This window comes from Aulonocara stuartgranti (assembly GCF_965226115.1).
Source record: "Aulonocara stuartgranti genome assembly, chromosome: 22".
In the NCBI taxonomy this organism is placed as follows: Eukaryota; Metazoa; Chordata; class Actinopteri; order Cichliformes; family Cichlidae; genus Aulonocara; species Aulonocara stuartgranti.
In genome coordinates this window covers 21,947,694-21,969,544 of record NC_138957.1, presented here as the reverse complement: position 1 = coordinate 21,969,544, position 21,851 = coordinate 21,947,694, and the positions used below count along the sequence as shown (strand labels likewise).

Here is a 21,851-nt window from a genome sequence, read left to right as displayed (position 1 = left end):
AACAAATGAAGCAGTCTTAATATCTGAAGTTCAAAGTGTTGACATTGTTTTTTTTTGTTGCTGTATTTAATATAATACCTAACCAAGTTAAAAACACTCTTGAGAAGGTAGGCATGTCATAATCCTTCACCTGCTCCAACAGAAAAAGTCCGGTCTTGTATTTGTGTCAGTGTTGATGGTATACTTGCACATAAACCACAGCATTGGACACTGATGGATAGGAAGTGTCCGAGCAGACATGTAAAAAAACTCTTTGAAAAGTACATGTTTAAAAAAAATTAAATTCAGATATCTTTTTTTTCCATGCCTAAATATGAATAAAAATACTTAAGAAAAAAAATCCTGATTGAGGTTGTCATAATTCATGAAAGGGTTAACTGTGATTTACAACGAGGTGCAAACCACTCATTACGCTCAAGAACATGATTAGAATTTACTGGAAGATGTGTAAAAGTAGCTTGCACACTTAAACACACCAAAAAATGTTTGGACAGATAAAACATAAATTAACTTCTATTAGACTGATGGACAGAAAAACATATAGAGAAGCACCGAAAGAGCTCATGATCTGAAACATAACTGTCAGTCATGACAGAGGAGATTTCATGGTATGGGAATCTATGCTTACCTGTTGACTGCTGATAGAAGTAGCAGGGTGCAGGGTTATACTCTGTAAAGACAGAGGTTAACAGTGCAAATTGATAAGGACCCCAACAACAGTATACTGCCAAAGCAACCTACACTCTAAGTTTATCAATGTAAAGAAATGAGATATCAACAAATTATACGCACAATTATATTATGTTTTTGACCAATAATATATAGGACTAATTGTAAAACATGCTGCTACATTTTTGATCTGTTATTGCTTACACAGAAATGTCATACATGAATAAAATACTACTAGCAGGCAGAAGGAGTAATTCTTTTAAGTTACCGATTTTCTTTCACAGACGACTTGATTTTAAAAGAGAAATAAGGGACTATCTCACACTAACTCTTTGAGTTTAACATCCAGTGTTTGGAAACATTTGTCACAGTAATCTGCGTTCTGACCTTTATACAATAGTGAGTGTGCGGGTTTAGACTTCTTTAACTGTGTTTCTATATGTCTGTTTCATAAATGAAAAGATTTGGTGATGCCTTTTGATCTTTATGCAACTTAAAATGTTATCACACAACTACTCTTATGCTTTTGAAAATGGCAGTAGACCTTTGTAACAAGCCTGTATTTATCCTGTGGATTTTACTCCCACATCACTGTCAAATCACTGACTGGGATACCCTGTCAGACCGCGATATTTAAAGAAGGTGGTCTGTAATAACTCAGGGCTGCTCTGAAGTACTTTTATAGCAGATATCTTGGGAGAACACTTAATAGTCACAGACATAATCCATCTCGATAGATGAATGGTTTAATAATGCATTACAAATTGTCCACATGGGGAAGATCAGATCAGCTAGCTTCTCAGCTGACGTGTTTCATATATTTATTTATTCATGTGTTAGGCTTTTGCTACAAGCTATGTCTTAACCTTTAATTATGCATGTAAGTAGTTGGTGAGCACACATGGTCGTTTTTCATTTTTCACATACAGTCATGCTCGGGACCTATGGAGCAGCAGTAATGCATCTCAAAAGCACTGGTAGGAGGAGGTGCTTCCTGCTGTTGTGGGGATACAATGACCTTTTTAAGATCCCATTCACTGCTGCAGAAAGAGTTTTTCTAATTATGGCTTAATCTCAGCTTGGAGTTGTTAAGTGACTCTTGAGCATTTGATTAAATGGTTTAATGTCACACACATGGGCTTGCTCTAATTCAATTCCTGTTTTAATATGAAACAATGAGAATACACACACTGTGCTATGATGTCATGGGAACAAGAGACCGAAAAGCTGTAAACAGCTGTAAACATGAAGAGGACACATAGAGGAGTGTGAAGAGTTCTTATGGTCAAATAAGATAAGATAAGATAAGATAAGATAAAACTTTATTGATCCCACAACGGGGAAATTTTGCGTTACATCAGCTCAGGTACCGATATCAGAAGGAAATACAAAAATACAAATAAGTACAATCAATGAAAAAAAAAATAAGATAATACACTATATTCAATGGTAGTATATACGCAGTATGTGATTATGGATATGGTTGGAAATATGGAAGACATAAACTATATAGCTTGACATAACTATTGTACCACTACTATTCCTATTTATAGACATGTACACACACACATGTACACACTAAATATACATATGTATACATATACATACATATATACCTGCACATGTCCATACACATGGAAGGTCTATTATGCATGAAGTGGTGACCGTGGATGTTCACAGTGTCCAGTGACCATATAACTATATTTATTTAATAAATAATAACTAAGAATACATACAAGTATTATTTATTAATAATAAAAAGTAACCTATATGCTGTAATGCTTTCAATAATATTAACGCTCCAACCACTATTAGGGTACAAGGTTTAAAGAAGAATTACTGGTTAACAAAAAGTCCTAATTTATGCTACACCACATATCCTCCTCTGGTTTTATGGATAAAAGCTAAAAAAGTCTCATAGTGCATAATTCCACTACAAGATACCACGTCAGGCACCAAAAGTAATGTTTTGTCTGTAAAATTTTACCCAAGCAACACGTCCTTCCCAAAGCCTAACTAAGATAACCTACACAATTCAGATTAAAAGACAAAACTCTCCTGAGGATCAGGGATATTAGTTGCCACCAATCTTACCACTGCTTAACCTATACTTTATATCTATTTCTAGAAACCTTAATATATGCATGAGCTATGCCAGCACAACTATTTAATGAGGTGGTAGCAACCTACTAAGGGCATGTCTGTATGTCTTGTCAGAGATGCTGAAAAGATATCACGAGTAAGCATTAGTTGCAGTGGCGGCTCTTAGAGAAGTCACAAATCTTTGCAGCTGACTAGGATGCATGAACAGTTGCAGAAAAGAATCAAAAGCATGAGATATGCAATTCAGCAAGTGTAAAACAGATGCATCCAAGCAAAGTCCTCACATGCATAGTTTAAATAACGTGCAGTAGTAGCAGGAGTTACTTTTCCCTGAAGTGAAGTCCATTTAGCTGCGGACATATTAAACATTACTGTCTAAATGTGCTACTAAATGTAAAGTGAGGTTGCATTCAAAAGAAAAAAAAAAATCCATCTACCCACACGATTACACAGGGCCTGGAGACTATCCCACCCCTCAGAGGTTACAGTCTGAACAGGCTGCTTTTAACTTGGTCCAAGTGGGTTTAACCTTTAGCTGCTCTTCTAGTCATCTAAGGCCAGACTAAATCAGGGATGTGTGGATCAGAGCTATGTAAGGGTCACACCACATGTTGATGATGAAATCTAAAGACGAGTCGTGGGTTTTGTCATGGTTTTGACTTTTCGGTGAAACGTTTGTGTAGGGCTTGATTATCTGGAGGACTGGGACCACTGTTAACATCCTCCTCAGCTCTGTTACTGTATCGTTGTGCCAGCATGCATGAAAAGCTGGTACTTCACACGTGGCTTTGTAGACCACCTTTTTGTGTGTATGTGACTAATAGCCAACATCATGGAATCCTACTGATCTAGGGCACAAGGTGACCCTCTCTTTGTTAACACACACACACACACACACACACACACACACGCAGAGATACACCTTCTAAAGCACCTCCTCAGCACTCTTGTGTTCCACTTTTTACCACTGTTATTAGAGTGTATTGGCACTGGATAATAGTGCATACAATATAATGCTCCTATTCATGCCTTTGTGCGTGTGTGTGTTGACATTAATGGAGTGCGTCGGTTTCCAGAAGGGGACAAGTGAACATGAGAGAGGACGGTCCACTTCTCTTTCAAGACCATTCGTGTGTGTGTGTGTGTGTGTGTGTGTGTGTGTGTGTGTGTGTGTGTGTGTGTGTGTGTGTGTATACCTGTGTCTTAAATCTAACAGCCAAGGTGATAGTACTAAAAATATCTCAAAAAATGAAAATGCAATGAAAGAAAGACAGCACCTGTTGCTTGACACTACAAGATGAAAGCGCCATAAATCAAAGAACTGGTGCATCGAAGGTGGTAAATTGCCAGCAGAGATTTTATTTGAGGTTTAGATATTTAAAGCCATACAGAATCAAGGGTGTTTTATTCTGAACTGCAAAAGCATTCAGTTCCTCTAATGCAGTAGTGACCTAACACACTTCACTTTGCCAACCACAAGAGCCTTCTTCACCTTCTCAACCAATTAAGTGGTCTTATTCTCACCACTTGATGAAAGTGTTGCAAATTGGGTCCCATCTGGTAGCGCTATGTACCCTGAAAGCCTTGATTCAGCTTGCTTAAATGCAAAAAAGCTAATATTTTTAAAAGTGGTTCATTGAAGTCTGACATTTGACGATCTGAATTTGCATATACTATGAGTCAGTTAGGTAGACTGTATATAAATCTTAGGAGGAAAAAAAGACAAATAATTGCCATCCTTATAGCAATCAATGTGCAGAACCAGTACAATAGCAACTACCAACTTCAGTTTCAGGAAGTGTCATGATGACTGACTTTTTGAATTACATTCTCACCCTTTATTTATATTTTGCTGAAAAAAAAATCGGAAACAGGTGCAATCATTTAATAAAACCTGTACATGCATAGATGGAAACAAAGTGTATTAGGCAAAAACAACATTTGTACCATTCTAACAAGTCTGTACTTGCTATGCTTGCTTCTACACAGCCTGAACTCAACTGTTTACGTTTTCTTACTATTTCTTTAAGCAGTCCTTATGAATAATCCTTCAGGCTTCTTGAAAGATGTTCCAAGCTCTTCTTTGGATGACTTTATTCCATTCTTTGTCACTGCTTCAATAATGTTGAGATTCGAGCTCTGCGGAGGCTGGTCCATAACTGATAGCATTTCCATTGTGAGTTTCTTCTAGCCAGGCATGTTTTTGCTTGACTGACAGCGTGTTTGGGAAGCTGTTGCCAATCAGACACTTTCAAGATATCGCAGGGCGGGATCAAAATCTGATCTATTCATAATTTCATCCATTTTGGCAAGATCGCCAACACCACTGTTTGAAATGCAGCCCCAAACCATGACAGAGCCTTCATCGTCTTTTACAGATGGCTGTAGACACTCACTGTTGCCTCACTTGACTTCATCTGTACATACGGATGACAGTTTAAAACGAAAACTTTAAATTTGGATTCATCACTCCATGAGCCACTTGTGATAACTCTGTGTTTGTACATTTTTATACATTTTATACATATTGAATGAACGAAATGAGAACACATGACGTGTTTTTGAACTGGCTGCTGTTAACGTAGTGCACAAAAATATCATATAAATTGTATATTGCTTTTTTTTAAGCTTGAATGATGAATAATTTATAGGCCAGTGTTAAGATGGCTTAACAAGCAACATGAAATATTCTTCTGAAAATGGTCAGCTACAGGACGGAACTGAAAATGAGTGAAAAAGCAGCCAATGTCCAAAGAAAGAAAAGACCTTCAGAAAGTCTGGAGAATTATTGCTCAGGACCATTTATGCAAGAAAATACAAGAACGTCTGCATCCTTGGAAGCATAATATAAAAAATTAGGGGTGATTCAAGACTTTCATACATTATATCCACCAGCTACCTCCTGGGAATTAGACAGTGAACAGTTAATTAAGAGCGAGCGAGGTACCCTTAAAATTCTGCAAGAGACTGTGTGTAATTCATTCTGCATCATTACACTCACCATAGGCTTTGTTCTCACTTAATCCAAGACAGCAGCAACACATACACGACCTTTATAAACACTGAATGAATTTTAGAATATTCGTGATCCTGTGGAAGTGCAGTCTAAAGCACAGTTCCTTCGGTTATTAGCTAATTGTTAATTTACTAAAAATGTGAAGGTTTTACAGCCTTCTGAAACTATCATCAGTCTGGTTTTGGATCAGCTTTGGGTGTGCAGCAGTGTTTATTTGGAGATCAGAGCTCCATCCTCTCAGATGAGATTTTCTATTTTGGAGCTGACTGGCCATCCAGTTTCCATTCACTGCAATTGAAGTTGCAGACTGCATGTATTTTCTGTTCCCTTAATATTATACTGGAAACATAATATTTGGAGTGAAATGCCTCATATTATCGCATTCAACCACTCACAATATAACCACATCTTAAAAGCTTTATTCTTAAGATCTTAACGGTCTTTCTTTAACAAAATGAGAAGTTGTAAAGCTTTGATGTAGAGTGCCAATTCCAATAATGTGTCATCCGCCCAAGTTTATTGTGTTTAACATTGAATAGCAACATAACGCTACATTTCCACTAATTGCCATAATCAGTATCAGATAAATGCAGCAAATATATGCATGCATTTACAGAAAAAGAAAAGAAAAGAAAGCCGGTGGAAGCAGTAATCTATTCGTGTTATTGGACTAAACAGAAATCACAGTGATCTCTGTGTCTCAGGTATGCTCTGTTTCCAGGTTTTTCCAGGGGACTGTAGACAATTACAGGTTCTTTCAGATGAGCGAGTATAAAGCTCACTAAGTCCAGCATCAAGCTGATCTGATCTTCTGCATAAGCTGTGTTTGGTGTTCGTGCCGGGAGAATGGGGAGGAGAAGGGCTGTGTTTTCAAATCCGCTCCAACAGTGGACTAGACTTGGCAAATATTAGGTTTCGTACCCTACAGCTGTGGCCAGACATTTGTCCTTTTCTTAAAGCCAAGCACTGGTATTACAGTTATACTGCAGCAAAATATGGGGGCACAAAGCTAAACCAGGTGAAGCATGGTGTTTAACCTATAGCAGGCGTGGCTCAGGTGATAAAGTGGGTTTTCCACTGACCGCAGGCTTAGAGGTTTGATCCTAGTCAACTCCTGTGTAGAGTGCATGCACTGCTAAGCACGTGTCTGCACTTCTTCCCTAAAAAAATGACCATTTAAATTTCAGTCATACAATCATTCTGTGTATTATAGGATTAGGTGAAGGCTAAGGTATTATAAATGTGTCTTTGTATGGATCCATGTTTTATTTCATTAAGCATTTTCATTCTGTCTTCCTTTTTAGGTTGTCGGGCACTAACGTCCCTTCTCCTATCGTCAGCAACAAAAACTGGCTTCGGCTGCATTTCGTGACTGATGGCAACCACCGTTACCGTGGATTCAGCGCACATTATCAAGGTAAGACGGGTGAAATCTGATTATCTTCACGGAGATGATTATTTAAATGCACGCTTGCACGCACACACGCATGCACATGGAGATACAGTATATGCACAGCGTGTTCATTTCTGAAAAATGAAATAGGATGTACAGTGTGTGCATATCTCTGCCTTTAATAACAGCTATTTTCAAGGTTCTGATTTGGCCTCTTTTGCCTTTTTTTTTTTTTGGCATTTTTGTCTTTGTGTTTCTCTCTGACAGTTGGTCCCCATCATCCCTCCCTCAGATTCCCTCTAATTACGTTTGTTGACTCCAAACGTCTCGCCTTTTCTCTGTTACATTTTCTCTCACTGTCTCAATCTTACTGCCTTTCTCTCACTCTTCCCTGTATCGCTTGCTCTTTTCTGTTTTTTCCCCTCTTGGGTAACTATTCAAGATAAGTGCACAGCTAGATTTCTTTGACACAAAAACCCTAACTGGTGGAAAGCACTTGGAAATTCATTTGGCATAGTCCATGTCCCCCAACAGTGATAATGAGAGTCGAATGTGTGGAACAACTGCACACATAGGTTGGAGGAGATAGTGTTTTTTCTTTTCTTTTTCTAAATGTAAAATTGCTTTCCTTACTTTCCAGCCTTCTGTTGTAGTCTTGGATTGCCTCTACTACTTTTACAAAAAAAAAAAAAAAAAAAAAAGGTGTTTTGTGCATTCAAATTGCTAGTCCGTTTTCAAAAGAGTCCATTCGACATCAAAAGATACACAGACTTTGGTATTTTATCTTTTTTTTTTGTGCACATGTGGTACAATTACAAAACAGTACTTGTTTCAGTTTGGTTTCAATTTAATAATAATGCATTTCAACCATAATGTTGAGAAACGTAATTATATTTTGTGATATTTACATATTTTGTTGTATTTACATGTTTTATGTGCAAAGTTTAACTACTTTAAGCTAATCGCACGGTGGCATTATAGTTTGTCCGTGCGTCATTGCCCTGATCTGAGTGGGCAGCCAGCACACGCATAAATCTTGGTCATGCTTGACACCGGATTATTACTGACACACTGCCTACTCGCGTCTTTCCTCAGCACAAGTTGAGAACAAGCCCCCAAAATACCAAGCACACTCAGGCAAGAAAAGAGAAGGTGTGCGCCTAACCAAAATGCCAGCTCTCAGGAGTAGCGCTTGCTCCGTATACTAACTGGATCGTGTTTGTAGAGTTTGTTTGTAGAGGAGAAACTGTGTTTATGATCATGCCGCGAGAAGTAACAAAAAAAAAAATCAGCATGTGTCTGAATTGACACACTCGTACGCACTCAATGACACAATGCGAATGTGTCTGCCTCGCTCCCCTCCCACCATTTTTGTCACCATTTTTCCACAGTCAACTGTGTTTTTTTCAGACACAGTGATAAACACAGCAGTTTCTCCGAATAGCATCCCGGTGACCTTCTGAATGATTTTGAACGAGTATTTGTCTGTCTTTGGATAATGTAGAGTTTGTTCTGCTCTCCCTGTGCACGCTTCCTGGCATGACGTTTAGCAAAGTGTTTGGAGAGTGGCATAAGCCAGCCCACCCATATGGAAAAGATATATATAAATCTTATAAAGTTTGTATCTGTCTTGTGTGAAACTTGTATGAAAAGCATACAAGAGTGAAAACACATATAAGATCCCTTGAAAAATGATATAATGAAACTTGTATGTTTTGGATACTTACTAAAAAAATATATGAAAGTAATTCAATTCAATTCAATTCAATTTTATTTATATAGCGCCAAATCACAACAAAAGTCGCCTCAAGGCGCTTCATAGATACAGAGAAAAACCCAACAATCATATGACCCCCTATGAGCAAGCACTTTGGCGACAGTGGGAAGGAAAAACTCCCTTTTAACAGGAAGAAACCTCCGGCAGAACCAGGCTCAGGGAGGGGCGGCCATCTGCTGCGACCGGTTGGGGTGAGAGAAGGAAGACAGGATAAAGACATGCTGTGGAAGAGAGACAGAGGTTAATAACAGATATGATTCAATGCAGAGAGGTCTATTAATACATAGTGAGTGAGAAAGGTGACTGGAAAGGAAAAACTCAATGCATCATGGGAATCCCCCGGCAGCCTACATCTATTGCAGCATAACAAAGGGAGGATTCAGGGTCACCTGGTCCAGCCCTAACTATATGCTTTAGAAAAAAGGAAAGTTTTAAGCCTAATCTTGAAAGTAGAGATAGTGTCTGTCTCCCGAATCCAAACTGGAAGCTGGTTCCACAGAAGAGGGGCCTGAAAACTGAAGGCTCTCCCTCCCATTCTACTTTTAAATACTCTAGGAACAACAAGTAGGCCTGCAGAGCGAGAGCGGAGCGCTCTAATAGGGTGATATGGTACTACAAGGTCATTAAGATAAGATGGGGCCTGATTATTTAAGACCTTGTATGTGAGGAGCAGGATTTTGAATTCAATTCTGGATTTAACAGGAAGCCAATGAAGGGAAGCCAAAACAGGAGAAATATGCTCTCTCTTTCTAGTCCCTGTCAGTACTCTTGCTGCAGCATTTTGGATTAGCTGAAGGCTTTTCAGTGAGTTTTTTGGACATCCTGATAATAATGAATTACAGTAGTCCAGCCTGGAAGTAATAAATGCATGAACTAGTTTTTCAGCGTCACTCTGAGACAGGATATTTCTAATTTTAGAGATGTTGCGCAAATGGAAGAAAGCAGTCTTACATATTTGTTTAATATGTGCGTTGAAGGACATGTCCTGGTCAAAAATGACTCCAAGGTTCCTCACCGCGTTACTGGAGGCCAAGGTAATGCCATCCAGAGTAAGAATCTGATTAGATACCATATTTCTAAGATTTTCAGGGCCGAGTACAATAACCTCAGTTTTATCTGAATTAAGAAGCAGAGTAATGAGAAAGTGGCCACTTTCATGAGTAAATCATGTAAGCCTTATATGATTTATATATGATTTACTCATGAAAGTGGCCATTTTCATGAGTAAATCATATATGTTTTTACTATTTCTTTTCCACATGGGCAGTGTAGCACTCTTGGTTAAAAGGTTGTAATGTTACATTAATCAAATCAGCTCAAAGCATGATTAATATAAAATAGATGCATGTCTGTGCATACAGGTGGCTGCTGAATGGATTTTACTGTGTTTTCTTCAAAATTAATATAGGATCGTAATTCATTTTAGCTTTTAATGCCAAGGGAGTGAATAATTTACTACTTTACTTTTGGACATTAAATCTAAGAAAACAAATGTTTTTAAATTTCTGACAACCGCATGAATTTTGTAGTGCAGTGATTCCCAAAGTGTGGGATGGGGCCCCCTGGTGGGCTGTAACAGTACTGCAGCTGTGTCGCAGTAATTAAGTAAGTAGTTCAGTTTGAAATTACGCACATCTATTTTAAGTGACATATTTGTATACATTATTTATTTATATAAAAAATGTAGTAACATTTATAATAGGTGGTTATTTTGTTACTACACATTACTATTGCTCATTATGAAGTTATTATTACATTATTACAGTTTTAATGCAATTTTCAAAGAAAATCCATCACGTTCTCTTATGTTTTGATTAGAGTGAAGATTTAATTTAGGATTGAGTGGGCCTCATGGGAGTTTCTGGTTTTTAAGGGGACTGCAGCACCTTTGACTTGAACGGAATGGCTGATGTAGTGTATTGGTCACTTGCAAGATTTGCAAGACCCAACTAACAGCTGGCCAACTAAACCGAGTAAAGTGAAACTGAATTATCAATTAATCCGCAATCTGTGGGTATGATGAGCTCATTAAGTTGCATATGACCCCAGATGATACTTTACTGCAAATGTGGCTTGTATTTGAGTTTTAAAATGGTTAATACTGTGGGACAGAGGTGGGGGCATGTTTGTGATTTTGTACAAACTGTGGGTCATCGTGGTTATCCCCCGACCCCCCGCCCCTCCTCTCAGTCAACAATTCAAACATGGTTAAATGCCAAAAAGAGAAAAGACGATGGTATATTTAAACAGACATTAAGATTTAACTAAAAATTCTTAAATTATAAAAGTATTGTATAACAAGGTATTAAATAGAGTAAGTACAAGTAATTATCACCCCTTTCTCTGTAAAACATCTCTTTTGCCACGTTTCTTCCTGAATCTTCTCTTCTCTTTCCGTTCTTATCCATCGGTTTTCTTTCCATATTACTTGACTGACTGATTGACAACCTGACCACTCCACTTGAGATTTACCTATAATTGGTTTAATTGATCCTAATTAGTTGAAAAGGTTAATCAACATGTTAATGAGGGGTGTCAGTGTGATAAACGAGTTGATTAATTAGTGGACTTTTTAACAAGATTATGATTGATTGGCTACTCTCTGTCAGCTGCCAGTCATACCCATTACTTTGTTGCTTCTAACATATTAGCAGAAGGACGGGTTGGGTGGCTGAAACTGTTAAGTCACCTAAAGTCACGCAATGTTCCTAAAGCACTGGCAGATTTACTTCACAGGCTGTCCACATGAGGCTTTTCTTTCTTTGAAATAGAGAATATTATTTCTCCATGTAGAAAGAAATGATAAAGCATTGATCACATTATTGACTTTGTATGTTAATTTATTTTGCTGGCCTATATTCACTAGATAATGAAGATAGGCCAATATTGAGAATGCAACATTGCCAAAGGCAACGATTGGCAATGCTACAATAGTGATGACCTCCAGTTGGATTACAGTCTTGTGGAAGTACTTGCAAAAATATTTATGTATATCACTGCAATAATTGATTGTAGATTATTTGATTCAGCAATTTTGTTTTGTTTCTTGTATAGTGTAGTGTTTTTTTCCTGTTTTTTCCTGCATTTATTTTTCTCTGCTGTTGTTAAATTTACTCCTGGGGTGGTTACCAACTCATATTTTTATGCTATTATATTTTTCGTCTTTTTACTTAACTCTGCAGAGCGTTCCAAATGAGATGTTTTTCAGGTCTACAAAAATCAGCTTTTCTCCTGGAGAATACATTATGAGACCCTTGGGCACGGTTAGTTTAGTGTAGTGGCAAACACAGGATGAAAGCAGTTCAACATTACACTAATGATAATAATAATAATAATGGATACTTTATTGATCCCCATGGGGAAATTACTTGTTTTTCTCTGCATTTGACCCATTCACTCAGTGAAGCAGTGGGCAGCCCACTAAGCAGGCGCCCGGGGAGCAGTGTGTAGGGACGGTACCTTGCTCAGGGGTACCTCAGGGTAGCCGTTAAGTGGATTCGAACCGCCGACCTTCCGATCATGGGGCGACCACTTTACCTACTGAGCTATCCCTGCCCCAAACTAAACGACTTAATCAACAAATATGCTTTTGCAGGGTTTTGTTTAGTTTACAAGACGCTGCTATGAGACCTCAGAGGTCCTCATTTGGCTCTGGGTGCCGCCAGCCAGTTGGACAGAATGTTTGTGTGTCTGTAAGGTCAGAAACTCTGCTCACAGAAGCATTCTCCTTCTGCTGCGGCCAAATTATGAGGTTCTGAATTAATAATAATCTCCTAATGATTTATATCCAACTTTGCAGAAAAGGGGCAGAAGGGTTAGAGAGGCACCAACAACAACAGACATTACAAAGGAAGAAAAGAGGAAGTCAGAGAGTGAGGATGGTAAAACAGTAAGGAAATCCAGAGGTGTTATTAAAACAAATTGGCAGGTAGAAGAGAAACAGAGTGATGGGTAATTGGAGGTTTAAGGGGAAAAGTCTGGAATTACAGTGGGGCTAAATATCAAATATGTATAAATATTAAAATTAAGAATATTTTATATCATAATGCCATAACTGGCTATTGTAGACCACTTCAGAGGGAGGAAGTACGTGTGAGTGCATGTGTGCTTGATTGTGTGTGTGTGTGTGTGTGTGTGTGTGTGTGTGTGTGTGTGTGTGTGTGTGGATCGCTTTGTTCATGCTTCTTGGACAATGGAAAAGCCCATTCATAAATTAGTGTATTTAGATACGCAAAGCCTGCAGCTCCAGTGCATGGCTTAACCAAATGCACCAAGTTAATTACCCATTTAAATGCTTAATTGATGCTTCAGAATGATTCACAGTGGCAAGGTTTTGAAACGTGCCATAGGCTTTATGTTGATAGACCTAAATTAAAGGAATGAACCATTTCAATTCACATATCTCACAGTAGAGAGTCTTCGTGTTAAAGGGAAAAATCACTTCTATTAAAATAATTTGCATTTTTTTAATAGGTTCTTACTTTAATATATATTTTTTATAGGTTCTTACTTTAATTTTTTTTTTCATTCCATTTAGTATTTACACATTTGCAGTTGTCCTTGTGATGTAGCTCAAAGCAGGAAATATTTGGAAATACTAAATAAAGTACTTTAATATTTGATATATATCAACCTTCTACCTGTGAGTTCAGCTCACCTGTTCTCGCTTGCAATCTAAAGACGATGTAATGTCCAACCAAATTTAGTCTAAATTTCTGCTCAGTCATACAGTTATATTCTGTACTATCAGGAAGAGTTCATAGCTGCGAGTGCCTGAGTGAAAACAGCTTATGTCATGGTTTATCTGTGTGCTCCTTACTGTCTCCTTCACAGCTAAATACAAGCATATTAAGTATCCATTAGCATGTTTAATTGAACTTTGGTAATTATTCAGCTATGACAGCGTCCCTGGGTAAATGTGAATGCTATTTACCTCAGGACCAAACTGCCTTTAGAGATTTAGTTCCCCTAATAAAGAAAACTAATTTGCAATTTTGGCATTCGTTTTAAACATGCTGGACAATCCAAATGTAGGACTTTTGTACTGTAGAAGACGACATAAAATGTAATAGTTTTTTGCCCATGAGGGGAAGTGCATCCAATGTCATGTCACATGTCATCTTGGGACTCAAGCAAATATTTTACATTTTAGTAATCAAAACGTATTTGTGTTTAATTAACCCTCAAGACAGTGGGTAATATGTGAGGTGAAACCATAATAGATGGTGATAAAATGGGAGGAGATTTGCTCAATTCTGCAATTACAGTTTCAAACCTTAAGACAGTTACAGTGAACAAAGTAATCAAGGTGGAGTTTTTTTAAGCAGATTTTAAGTAGAGTTATTAACTTCTTGCAGTGTCTCATTTATTCCCCATATACAGCATATTTAATTAATTAAAAAGCAAAAAACAACAATACCTAGAAACTGGCAAAGACAAACATTCACATCCCTGGACATCCCTTCATTGCAGGGGTCTCATAGCCTACTCCCAGACCTTCTTGCTTAACCAGATTGCTGATGCAGTCCCAACCACTGCACCACTGTGGCAACTCTACGACAACAAAACGCTCAAATTCACACAAGAAATAATAAATAAGAGAACTCTTTTTCTTCTTCTTTGAAAATAGACTACTGCTGAGAGGAAGAGTAACCAAGTTTGCATTAGTGACTAAGTCGAAGAACTTTTCTGAAACCCAGCTGTTCCACTGTTATGTATTGTGACTATGGTTGAACATGCCATCTTCTAGATGTGACTGAGTGCATTGCAGTATGTTCTTACCCCCTAGAAATACACCCGAGGCTAAAGCTGAAAATAGGAAGCTCAAAGTCATCTTCCCTGTTAAATAAAAAGAGAACATGAGCAGCTCTTCTCCCTCAAAGCTAGAAACGAGTGGATCAGGTTGTCAATTAAACCCTCAGTTGTCAGTGGCCAAAGAGAAACTGCAACAACCAAACAGTGTTACAGGGAATTTAGGCTTTAAATAGATTAACTTTAAGAATTTTCAGGACCACGTGTTTTGAAGAAAAACATTCACAGTATAATAAGGTAAAAAAAAAAATGGGGGCATCTTGTGAGCCAGATGCCACATATGGTTTCAGTCAACCTGTGAGTCATATTTCTACTCAGCAATGCAGCCACTAAGGTACAGTCAGTCAGCCACAAACAAATGCATCAAATACAAAAATATGGAGCTTATAATAACTGCTTAGTTAAGACAGTGCTCAAAGAGTTTGTCAAAGACAGCAGCTAGTTCTACCTTTTTACATGTCTATAGACATAAAGTGTTAAGTCTAACAAGTTCTATATTTACATAACAATAACGATGACAATGCTGCCCTTTAATTTCTAACATCTAAGTTTTGTACTTGATTGCAATTTGAAAGAAAAGCTGGGAAAAGTCATGGTGTTAACTTACTGTAAAGCAAATGGTCTTGTCATCTAAAACTTATTACTGCACAATATAATGTAATGAATGAATGACCAGCAGGGACTAGTTTGGACTGTACCACAGTAACAGGGCTTAGTAACATGATGGATCTCCACTCAGCTAACATATTAGTCCACTTCATATTTCCTTGCCACTTGGTGAATTTAAGTTAAAAGGTTCTTCCTCTACCCAAATATGAAAAATTTGAGCCCTGTTTCTTGCAAAGTTGTCTTTTCTAAATGTTGCATTTTCTCAGCAGGCTAAAATAATTAAACTGTAATTACTCAAAACTGTACATCTGCCTAATTTATGCACAAGTTCTCCTTAATTTCTACACATTATAGAAATTAAAAGTATAAGCAAGGGAGTTGACATGGGTGTTGAGGATTTCAGGCCCAAACGGGGCTTAAAATCCAGCTGACAGAGTTATTAACATTGTCTAATAAACCTGTGCAATTAATGTTTTATAATAGCAGTCACTCATTGCACACCTCTACATCAACCTTTACGTGTTTCATAATTTTATTATACATTCCTGTATGTAGTCTACCAACTCACCATGGCATAGACAAGCCAAGGTTTTTTGTTTTGTTTTTTTGCTTTTTATTTATTTATTGGTTTTATTTTTATTTTGTTTTCTTTATTTCTTGCTAATATGCAAAATAGGCACCATAATGACTTTGTGCCATTTCAGCCACTGAGAGGCTAAGCTAGGGGACTGCGCAGTTGGCTCACTCCTAGAAAAACAAATGATCCAGCTTCCAGGTACAGCTGCATTTGATCATTTATTTACATGCTTCAGTAATCCATTCAAACGATTGCCTTGGAGTACCGAGCTACTCCAAGGCAATCTATACAAAGCAAGGGAGTTGACATGCAAGAAAAGGAAAGAAATGCAGCAAAAAAGTACAGACTCCTGACTCACCCACTCTTCACAAACAGGTGAATGTATTTTGTCTTCATTCATTCAAAAGCCGTCTGTGTGACAAGTGTGACAGACACATTAAGGAAACGAAGGAAAGTAGGCTACCTATTGTTACTGGCTTTGCAGCCAAAGCAGTTCTGTTTAGTTACTCTATTTTCAGGACATTTACTCTCATTCAACATTTTTATGATTTTATAATTTCATCTTAATAAATTCCAACAGCAGCAAGAACTTATAAAACATATAAGAGTCCTGGGAGCCCTTCAGTTAGCCCATTGAAACAAATTATTATATTATATTTCCACAATATAGAAACTAGCTAGATTCAAGTAGACTAATTGTCATTCACAAAGTTATCCATATCCAGTTAATCATATGTTTAATGTTGTCGGCGGTCAGCCAATCACAAGCCCGTCGGCAAGCCATCGAGTGAATTGAATACTTGCCAGGGTTTCCATTTACTGTACAAATTTCAGTCTGAACAGTGAGAAGTAATGCCTGACTCTTATTAATGAGCATTAACATTTTAGAAAGCGAGGGTGGAAGGATCCTGACAATGCTGCAGTAGCTCCCGTTTTAAAATATCTTAAACATATAAGAAAATGTGTTCACAATATTAGGAAAATGGGTAGGTACACACAAAACAGAGGCGAAGCTAATTATTACTAAAATGGTCTGATTCATGGGGAAGGTGATCTGAGAGTCCATACCATACCATCATTTCTAAATGTGCTGCATACATGAATTTTCATTGTTCCTGCTAATTTTGCTTTGACATGCTCGCACCTGCCCCGATTCTGAATTTGAGTCTCTTTCCCCTCTTTTCATCATTGCACATGGTACTTTCTGTTTTGCCAGAATAAAATTGACTATGAGTCCAAGGGTATCACACTGTTAATTGGTGCATTTTCAAATTTTTGTAATGACAGATTCCAAACAATCATAAAAAGGCTTCCAGACAACCTGGCTTTCCATACACTTCTGCCAAACTATGGCTAGGTGTGTTTATTTTCTTTGTTCCTCGAGATGCTCTATTTAGTAATGAGACGAATGAAAAAGCCTAACCAAGACTAGAGATATTTGTTGGAGGCAAACCACGATGCCACAGTAAAGTCTGTAGAAGGTTAATTTGGTTTAGAAGCTCTAATCAGCTCTAATTCTGAACTTGTGCAGCTTTCAGTAACAGTAAGACCCCTATATTCATGGCAAAACACAAGAGACTACCCCACTTTGTAGTCTGCAGGAAATGTTGTGCCTAAGTTTTGGGGAATTAGCCAGTTTAGCTTGTTTAAGGTATAACGTGAGTAATCCATGAAGATGAATCCTCAAGACATAACGGAGGGAGAGTGTTTGCGTGACTGCTCTCTTTGACCTTCCCTGGCTGTTTGAATTCTAGGTAGCACCTCTAAATCAATAGGCTGATTCTGCATCCAAAATTTTAATGTTTAGAAAGCATTTTTAACTCCTGCATCAGCATAATGAAAATGTCACACAATCTTCCTGTTTCTGCACTTTATTGGGATTTTAAGTCCAACCCCAACCTGTGACAGTTTTTTTTTTTTTTGCTACAAAAAATAAAGAAAGGCTATCCATTTTAGCAGGATCCCTCTTGAATTGAAATGTAATTGTAACCCAGTTCAATTCCAATTAAATCTGAGAAAACTCTGCAAAGGTGCATCTACCATAGTTATTTATTTGGTTTCTTGCGATTAGCCTGTAAAGTGAATGAGGAATTTTGAGCTATCCTCCCTCCTCCTGTTTGTACTGTGCTGTAGAGAGATTGTGTCTCTGTACTTGCTTAGAAACAGCACCGTAATTCCAATATACTGTGGCAAGGCATACACTTCATTGCCTTTTTGCTTACTGGAAATGTTTAATTTTGTTGTTGGAGCACAAGATGTGCGCTATTTTACCCGCATTTCCCCTCCATTATTTGCTGTTGTTTTATAACTCTTTATGATTCTTTGTTCAGTCTTTCTATATTAAAGCTGTCCCAATCCAATAGGGAAAGTAAGGCCTCAAGCATAGGTGATGTTTAACAAATATTGAAGTGTTAAATTATTAATTAAGTATTCGGTTGACATTCTTCTCTGCACGGCTCTGTGCTTTAATGTCTAACCTTACACCTTCAACACCTGGCTGAGAATATGTGTGTCACTGTGTGTGTGCTAAGAGTATAAATGTGCGTCTGGTTTCTGCGTGTGCATGTGTGTGTGTGGATTCTCACCATTTCTGTTGTCCTCTGCTCTGTATGCAATTCTTTGGATTTACCAGTGTGCGTTCCTGTTTGTACAAATGTCCAGCTTAAGCTGACAGATCTGTCTGTTGTATGACGATGTCTCGTGGCAGTTTGCGCGTCTGCTTAGATTTAAGCATATGTTTGTGTGCACGCCTGTTTGCCCGTTGTCTATGCACGTGTCAGGTACGAGCAATCTGTTTCCTTCCCCACGGCACAGCCCACCAATCACATCCCCCCATCATCTCTCTTCATTACGTATTCATGAGTTTCTGTGTCTGCAGGGCTGTGATTGGCCCTTAATGAACAACTGACGGCATTATCAGTCAGCCAGTGCTATGACAACAAAATAAGTCAATCAGTACAAAAGAAACTCCAGTCAGCCCGTGGTGCAGAAACATTAGTCAACTCTAGCAGTGAAACAGTATACCCCTCAGGGAGGTTGACATATTTGATATTGTTGACTGCATGGTACCTTTGATATGACTCTTGCAGTGTCTCAAACCTGCTCGTAATCAAGTGCACACATCTTGAAATTCTAAGTGCTCTGCATAATTACAGCCAAGGAAGAGGAGAGCATTTAGCACATGTAAAGCGTACAATTTGGTTTTTGTGTAAATAAATCCCCAAATCCTTTTTCTTGTCAGCCTTAGCTTAAGAACCATTAGTCAAACTGAGTACAGAGACACTGCTGGCCTCAGGGGGATCATATGAGCTCATAAATCTATGAACTACTCCTTAATCATCTTTTATATTATTGTGGGAGCTTGCATTTTACCAGTGCTGGCTTTCATTATTGAGTTGGTGTTCTGCTGTTCCTGTATCAAAGGAGCTGTTAGCACTGGGGTCATTACTGTAAGGCTAGCTAGGAATGTACTTTGTTGAATTAATGTCAGTTGTTTGCGTAGACTCACTTTGGTGATGTAATAGTATTGCTCATCTGTGGTTACAAAATAGCAATTCTACAGTACTGATAATTATTCACGCCTTCTAATTACGCTCCTTAATTGAGCATATTCAAATTATTATTAACTAGGTGTAGGGAGAAGAATATAATCAGCATTACCAACCAACTCTGCCAAATCAATATTTCGATTATTTCCTTGTGCCCAGCTAATACAGGCAAACACTCAGGCCACCTATTTTACTTACTGTGCAATTGCTATTGTTATTAAACATATGAATTCAAATAAATGTTCTTCACATATATGAAAATTCAGCACTTAAAAATCTTATGAAGTGCATCATTAAATCTAACAATTTCTAATTACAATAGGTACTACTTCAATCTGTCTTGCACCATAAAGTTTATTTGCTGTGCTTTTCACAAGCGCAAAGCTCTGTACAGCAACACAGAATAACAAAGGGTAATATTATAACTTAAAAATATACTTAATAGCAACACAAATGCAAGATACAGAAAAGAAAACAGAAAGTTTTATTAAAAAAAATTATTTTCACTGCTTTTTAAAGGACTCCTCAGAGTCAGCAAAGCGTAGTTGGAGTTGGAGACTATTCCAAAGCCTTGGCGCTAAAGACTGAGAGGTTCGGCCTACCTGGTCTTTTTTATTTATTGGTCATTTGTACATGTCAGCTACATCACCTCCTATTTGACTTTTTATTCAGTGAGTTTTATTTAAAATTCCTCATTCACTCTCACATTAACCATGGGAACGTTTGAGTAGAGAAACAAGCACAGATACATCTATGTTATAAATCCTAGCTTTCAGTCTAGACAACGGTAAATGTTTGCTTTCCCATGCAGGTACATTAAAATACCCGAGATGAGCATCTAGTCCAAAGCTGGTAAATTCAAAGTGCTCGATGCCTATCTGTCTGAATCATTGGCACAGAGACTCTCTCTGCTCCACACTACCAGTTTTAAGAACTACTGTAGGAAAAACAAACAGTGTTGTAGGTAACAGACTGGTAATGTTAAAAAAAAAATGGTGACTCATTGATCTGGATTCTGCACAAGGTAGCTGTAGCTTTTCGTATTTATTTTTGTTGTGCTCAAGGAATAAAAAAAAGATTTTAACTTGGGTCTGAAAAGCATCAGGCCTACATCACACCCACACAACATGGTTCGGTTGATTTTTTTCCTTCTCTTTTTTGTATATGTAGCTTCAGCATCTAATTTATTGCTGTGAAACTTAAGCTGAGCTCTTGGTTGTGCTTTTGCTTGTTGAATATAGTTTTCCATATATGAAATACTTTACTTCATAAATATGGTTTACATAAATGCATCTGCCCCTTCCATCTGTTGTTTGCAGTAGAGCTGCTGCTTTTAGGCTAGAATATTAACATGGGCGTATTTAACTTTGATACATAGTCACACAGGACAGGTTTTATGATGCATATTAACAGGGCTTGATACACTGAATGAATCTACATAGGCAAAAACAAATTTGACTTTTAACTATTTTTGGCCCAGACTCCCATATTCGGCTGCCAAACCGAAGAGGATGCATTTCAAGCCTGATTGTAAGACTTTGATCTGTTTTGCAACTTCCCCAGTTGTCAAAAGCAGCACGAGTTTGCCAGTTAATGTTCTTAATTTATGACAACCAGGACATTTTCAAACCTCAGTTTTATATGAAGGCAGTAACGCCAACTCTGCACTTTTATTGTTTCTTATCCCTTTTGTGTTTTATACTGTTTATACGACTTTTCTGCATCAAATAAGCCACCCAATGTCAGAAAAAGTCATTAAATCTTTGATGTCATGTCTGTATGCAGTGGAATGGAAAATTTATTCACTTCACTCTCATCATAAAATACAGCTGTTGTTCCAGAATATTTATAAAAAAAATAATGACTTTGAAATATTAGGAAGATGGGGGGTTTCATGAAAACACTGCTGATTATATTATATAAATAAAAACTATAAAATCTGCTTTTTTATCTAAGTGATAGCTGCTATTATATCAGATATCAAGAACCCCCTCCCTCCCCCCACCCCACCCCCATCTTAAACAGCTATGAATCTGCTGTCAGGAATAATAAATGAAACTCTTTGTGTAGGTGGATTGCTGTGAAGTCAGTGTTTTTGCATTTATGTATGTGCGGTGCACAGATGCAGCCCTAGGCAGCTCTGAGACATCATTTGCTTGGAGAAGTCTCATTAACGAGAGAATTTATGGCACAAAGTGTTCTAAAATTTAAGGGAAAACGGACATTTGTTCGTGATCAGTTTGACATATTGATACATAATTTAAAAGTCTGTCCTCCAGCAACCTCTTGCCAACCAGTTGCCAACTACATACTTTTCTCTAGCAACCAGTGGTTACATGGGGATCCCT

The 21,851-nt window shown here is 37.7% G+C and overlaps 1 protein-coding gene across 3 annotated transcripts in view; it reads left to right on the top strand.

The window, feature by feature from the left end:
• Window positions 1–21,851, top strand: part of csmd3b (CUB and Sushi multiple domains 3b) — a 404,527-nt gene that overhangs the window by 235,801 nt on the left and 146,875 nt on the right. For all 3 annotated transcript variants that reach the window (XM_082522480.1, XM_082522479.1, XM_082522478.1), the window contains exon 6: window positions 7,093–7,205. In XM_082522480.1, the coding sequence (XP_082378606.1) occupies window positions 7,093–7,205 (113 nt within the window). The remainder of the gene's footprint in view (window positions 1–7,092; window positions 7,206–21,851) is intronic.